Genomic DNA, 6707 nt, shown 5'->3' on the forward strand with positions numbered 1-6707 from the left:
GCCAAACCAATGACATTTTTACAGGCTGAACACTAGAGAAAGCTTGGAGAATTTCTTGCCGCACCTTGAGACATTTTGATTCCGGTTACATAACACTGAACATTTAAATACATATTTATATAAAAAGCTGTAAAAGAGTTCAATTAAAAGAGGAATATAAGCTTATTGTTCCCTCATTCCAGATGACACTGTTAAAATAAAATTGTGAAATTTCTGCCAATGGTTGGTCTGTCAATAAAACTTATCTCCAATGGAAGTGGAATGTGCTTTGCTTGGGCCTCACAATATAAATTCTTCCTTAAAAAAAATCAAACCGTTATTACTAGCTGTCCAAATAAATAATGAATGGGTTGTAAGTTAATGAAAGGACGGTGGGGGAAAGGCACTGCCTTCTATGCTGAAATTCCCTTGGATTCCTTCTCCACTGTTTGGGGGCTCTTCCTGAAGTTGGTCACTTGCCGATCTCTCATTGCTGCTGACACTGGCTTCACGAGGAATTGTGCCAGCTTTACGATAAAACTGACCAACAGAACCAGCAGGAAGGTACGTTTGATCTTCAAATATGTTCAGCTTCTCATCCTGCACTTCATTCTGATTGCTCGGTGATGGAAGCATACTACTTGGCTGTAGTAAGAAGCTGTTTCTGGTCTCAATCTCCATCAGGCCATTTCCACTGACACCCAGATCATTTTCCAGCTCCACCCATTCTTTTACCAGTTCTTGTGTCCGATTATGTCTCCACCGTTCAGAATTTGAAAAATGCTTATCTGGTATGCGATTGTAATTTATCACTTTCTCCTTTGCGCTGTTGCCACTTGTAAAGTTTAGGGTTGTACTCATGGAGTCTATAAGTACGGCAGGTTGTTCTTCTTTTATCTCCCATACAGTCAGGCCACTAGATTCACCCTCTGGCTCAGTAGAGAACACATTTTCCAAAATAGGCGATGCAGTAGATGCCATGTCCAGTGCTGTGGTGTCAATGGTCAATAAATCAAGAGTCCCGCCCTTAGTCAATGCAATGGGCTCGGAAGTTTTAATGTGTCCAGAAAAAGTCTTCAACAGTGCAAATGTTCTATCTACATCCTTCCAGTAATTAGTCCAGTCTCCAAAGCTAAGGCTATAATTAGGCCTGTGTTCAAACAAGCTTTCATCCACACTGTACAAGTTTTCAAGTCCTTCCCAGTTGATATATTCTGTGAAGTTTGGCAGTTTAATTGGATTAGCCTTCCCATCCATCCCATAGCTGCCCTCTGCTGACAGAAACAAAGATTCAAAGTAGATTATTTTAATATATGGTGCATGCCCGTAGCTGAAGCATGGCTTTTGCGTGCAGACATGCACCTGCTCCAATATCAACTTGGTATTTAAAGCAAAATTAAAGGTAGAACATCCCACAATATAAAGACGTGAACAAGATCGCTCAGCAAGAACAGACTGAAAAAGTGCACATTGTAATTTTACCATAGGCGACAGGGAAATGAAGAATTCTTAGAAGCAAAAATAATAAATGACCACAGGCAAAAGCTCATAGCGATAAAGAAATTTCTTAAAAGACGTTTCTGTGTAGCTATTTATATTTTGCATGCTGTAAACACAGTGTAAGTTTAAAGTTAATTCTCACCTTATGAAATATTTGTACAGCCCTTAATAATCCTCTAAATTTACTTTAATAGTATTTGGAAAGCAAAAAGGATTGACAATTTTATTAGTTCTAGATAATAAAGGGAGTATGCAGGGAGAGAGGACATGGATGTCTGTCAGGTAGTTAAGAAAAAACAGGCAGGAAGTGAATGAGTCCATTAGTGTGTGCATTCTCCAAACTGTATTCTGTTTAAAATACTGACGGTACTGAAAATGATGGTTCATCTGGGGAGTACAGACAGGCCCAAGTCCATGGCACTAAGCTTGGTTCAGTTGGAACTTAGATTCGACCTATTGTATTAATTCCAGATACGGGAAAGATGTGAAGGCTTTAGAAGAAATGCAGAAGAGAGTCATAAGATTGATTGTTTTCATAGAGTTATAGAATTTTACAATAGAGAGGCCATTCAGCCTGTAATGTCTGTACCAGCTCTTGGAAGAGCTACCTAGCAAGTCCTATTCTCTAGCCCTATCTCCTTGGCCCTCGAAGTGCATCACTTTCAAATATCTATCCAGTTCTCTTTTGAAACCTCCAATGGAATCCACCAGCACCACTTTCCCAGGCAGCACATTCCAAATCCAAACAACTCACTGAGTAAAGAAGTTTCTCATCATCTCTCTCCTAGCTCTCTTGCTGACAATCTTAAAATTGTGACCCCTAGTAACTGACATACCAACTAGTGGAAACAGAATATCCTTCTTTATCCTGTCAAAACTATTTTCAGTTCTTTAACACCTCACTGAGGTCACCTCTCAATCTTCTCTGCTCCAAGGAGAATAAGCCCAGTTTCTCTAAACTTGCCTTGTATCTGAAAGCCCTCATTCCTGGTATCATTCTAGTAAATCTCCTCTGCACTCTCTCCAGACCTTTAACATCTTCCATAAATAAGGTGCTCAGTACTGAACACAATACTCCAAATGTGGTCTCAGCAATCATTTGTAGAAGTGTAGCATCAATTCCTTGCTTTTGTACTTTATGCCTCTATTTATAAACCCAAGGATCCTATAAACCTTCTTAACAACTGTTTCAACTTGCCTGGCCATCTTCAGAGAATCATGTACATGAACCCTAAGGTGCCTCTGCTCCTGTATCCTCCTCAATGTTCTACCATTCAGCCTGTATTGCCGTTTCATGTTTCTTCTCCCAAAATGCATTACCTCAAACTTCTCTACATTGACATTGGTCCATTTGGCCAACTTGTCAATGTCCCTCTGAAGTCACTCAGCAGCATCCTCATAATTCATTATTCTCCCTAGCTTAGTGTCATTTTCCTCAGGGAAAAGAAGGGTATGAGGATACAAATGCTCAAAACCATAAGGGGCACAGACAGAGCAGGTCAGGAGAAACTATTCCCAATGGTGGAAGGATCAAGAACAAGACGTGACAGATTTGAGATAATTCCAAGATACAACAGCCATATGAGGAAATGCTTTTTCATGCATCATATGGTTAAGGTTTAGAACGGACTACCTGAGGGTATGGTGGAAGCAGATTCAACTGTTGCATTCAAGATAGATTCATTTATTATTTGAAAAGAAATAATGTGCAGGGCTATGGGGAGGGGGAAAGGAATGGCAGCAGGTGAATTGCTTTTTCAGAGAGCCAGCACAGATTCAACAGCTGAATGGCCTACTTCTGTGCAGTAACATATTGTTTGATTCTGTGATACACAATCTCTCACACACAGATAAATGCATACATCTGGAGTACTTGCAGTTGAAAATGCAGAGAAGTCATATTGGACTCAATACGTTAACTCTGTTTCTTTCTCTCCATAGATGCTACCAGACCTGCTGAGTTTCTCCAGTTTTTTCTGAGTTTGTTTCAGATTTCCAGAATCTGCAGTATTGTGCCTTTATTTGTAAATCTTTGCTTTCCTGCAAATTACATCTGGTGGAAAGATTCCTCAATTAAAATCTAGTCTCTAGCTCAAATTTATTTATACAATGAAAAAATAATCTGAAAGTTGATGTTGGCTATTTTCTGACATTGTTAGTAATGTCTAATCTCAATGTAACCACATTAAGATGTCACAGCCATTGATGCTGCGTCCCCAAATAAATACAAGAACTATTTTGTGAGTCATAGAGTCTCTACAGGTTGGAAGCATGCTATTCAGCCTATCAGGTCCACTCTGACCCTCCAAAGAGCAGCCCACCCTGAACCACCCACCTACCCTAACCCACCTAGCCTGCACATCCCTGGACACTATTGGCAATTTAGCATGGCCAATCCACATCTTTGGGCTGTGGGAGGAAACCCATGCAGACTGGGGAGAATGTACAAACTCCACACAGCCAGTCACCTAAGGGTAGAATCAAACCTGGATTCCTGGCACTGTGAGGCAGCCGTGCTAACCACTATGCCAACCTAGTACTTTAGGATTTAGCCTGCTCAGTCAGTAATGATGCTATTGAGCCTCTCTTGGTGACGGTCATTAAAATCTCACACCAAGAGTACATTCTGTGCCTTTGCCACTCTCAGTGCTTCCTCCAAGTGGAGTTTGATATAAAGGAGTACTGATTCATCAATCGAGGGGGGCCAGGTTGGTGGTATTTAGCCAAAGCTTTCCTTGTTCATGTTTGACCTGATACAATAATACTTCACAGGGGTTTAGTGTCAATGTTGAGGACTCCCAACACAACTTCTTTCTGACGGTATATCACTGTACCACCACCTATAGTATGCCCCCAACATTGTGCAGGATGACTCTGTGAGTAGACTATGGGACAGGCTCTCAATTCTGGCATAAGCTCCCACACATTAGTACAGGTCAACAGGGCTGTGAGATTTGCTGGTGCCTTTTCTCGTCCTAGTTTGATGCCAGCTGGTTTGCCTGGTTTTATTCCTAGCTTTAGATTTAGTAGCTGTTCCACATCACAGTGAGCATTTTGGTGTCACTTGCCAGAATGGCCCAAATCTCACTGACATGAAATGTTAACTTTGCGCTGAATCTTCCATTCCCATGAGTGGTAAGCTTGGAGGCCAAAAGGACATTTACTTAAGTGGGGTCATGGTATACCAAGCCCCATTTCCTTCCCTCCTCTGCCAGAATTCTGGTTGGGAAGGCTTATGGTCAAACAAACCCATCCTGCTGCCAATTGAGGCCCTTAAGTGGCCATTTAAGGTCCTCTGCTTGCCTCTGTTGGCATTAACCCAGCTGCAATTGGGCCTGTTGCCCTGTGGTGAAAGCCTGTGGACAGCTTGTTACCTCAGGAATGGGGATCCCATGATTACTGAGCTTGCTATCAGGAATGGGGTGCCTGCTATAAGCCACTCATAGAGTTATAGAGTCATACAGCATGGAAAAAGATCCTTGGGTCCAACTCATCCATGCTGACCAAGTTCCCAAACTAAACTAACAGTTGCCTGTGTTTGACCCACATCCCTCTAAACCTTTCCTATTCATGTACCTGTCCAAATGTCTTTTAACTTTTGTAACTTTACCTGCATCTATCACTTCCTCTGGCAGTTCATTCCACATATGAATCACCTTCTGTGTGAAAAAAGTTGCCCCTCAGCTCCTTTTTAAATCGTTCTCCTCTCACCTGAAATCTATGCCCTCCAGGCTTGAACTCCCCTACCCCAGTGCAAAGACCTCTTGCTAATCACTTTCTCTGTGGCCCTCATGATTTTATAAACCTCTGTAAGGTCATGCCTCAGCCTCCTATGCTCCAGGGAAAATGTCCTAGCCTACCCAGCCTCTTCTTCTCAGCCAAAGCCTTTAGTCCCAGTAACATCTTTGCAATCATTTCTGCACCCTCTCCAATTTAATAATATTCTTCCTATTGCAGCGTGAACAAAACTGTGCATAGTACTTTAAAAGTGGTCTCACCAATGGCCCTTACAGCCACAACATGACATCTCAACTCCTATGCTCAATGTTGTGACCAATGAAGGCAAGCATGCCACATCCCTTCATTACCACCTCTTTCAAAGAGCCACGTACCTGAACACATAGGTCTCACTCCTTTGTCGTTGCTTCAGAAACCCCTATCCTTCCATTCCTCTGACTACCAACTCTTTTACCAACTGCCTCCCTTCTCAATGTCGACTTTTGGTAGCAGTTGTGATGTGAAACCAACAGAATGGGCTGGACACCTTGGATTATATATTAAAATACTAGGAAGGGGCAATAAATGCTGACCCAGCAAACAACACATACGCCCCATGAAATGAACAAAACAAATCAGGATTTGACTCACAACAAAAAGAACACTGAACAGACAAACTTGACTGAAATCAGAAGGCATCCTGAGATGCTTAACCAAGCTCTAATGTTGATGTGGAGGTGCCGATGTTGGACTGGGGTGGACAAAGTCAGAAGTCACATGACACTAGGTTATAGTCCAACAGGTTTATTTGAAATCTCCCTGTCAAAAATGTTGTGCTTGTGCGCTTGCCTCTACCTGCCGAAGGAGCATTGCTCAGAAAGCTTGTGATTTCAAATAAACCTGCTGGACTACAAGCTGATGTTGTGTGACTTGTGACAAGCTCTAATGTTACCACATATTATCATTGCTTCAGACTGTTGAAGGCTAACTGCTGAGTTCAAGAGACAAACTATACTCACAGGGACATAAAGACAAGATTGGAACTAACACAAACCATTACTATGATAGGGAGCTTTTCAAGCCATTAAAAAGAGCAAAGGGAGAGCTATCTTGCTGGATAAACGAGAGATGTAAAATAGCCATTTTGTGATTGTTCGGAGACAGAACCAGAAAGAGGACGTCAACAAATGAACCACTCAGTCCCTGGAAACTGAAGATTTATCATTTTGAGTTTCAAATTATACTGTTGGAGAAGCTTGAAGGCATCTCTGTTGGTAAAACTGCCTTAACGCCAATAAAAGCAATCATTCAGAGAAATAGTTTCAGAGATAGTAGAAACTGCAGATGCTGGAGAAGCTGAGATAACAAGGTGTCGAGCTGGATGAACACAGCAGGCCAAGCAGCATCAGAGGAGCAGGAAGGCTGACGTTTCGGGCCTGGTCCCTTCTTCAGAAATGGGGGAGGGGAAGGGGTTTTTGAAATAAATAGGGAGAGGGGGGAGGCGGATAGAA

General features: G+C 42.0%; 1 protein-coding gene across 1 annotated transcript in view; it reads right to left on the minus strand.

Moving 5' to 3' along the window:
- Positions 1-357: 357 nt before the first annotated feature.
- sulf1 (sulfatase 1) overlaps positions 358-6707 on the minus strand; it is a 270640-nt gene continuing 264290 nt past the window's right edge. Inside the window, exon 22 of the mRNA XM_048595683.1 lies at positions 358-1253. Coding sequence (XP_048451640.1) covers positions 358-1253 — 896 coding nt within the window. The remainder of the gene's footprint in view (positions 1254-6707) is intronic.

This window comes from Rhincodon typus, chromosome 4 (genome assembly GCF_021869965.1).
Source record: "Rhincodon typus isolate 14 chromosome 4, sRhiTyp1.1, whole genome shotgun sequence".
Classification (NCBI taxonomy): Eukaryota; Metazoa; Chordata; class Chondrichthyes; order Orectolobiformes; family Rhincodontidae; genus Rhincodon; species Rhincodon typus.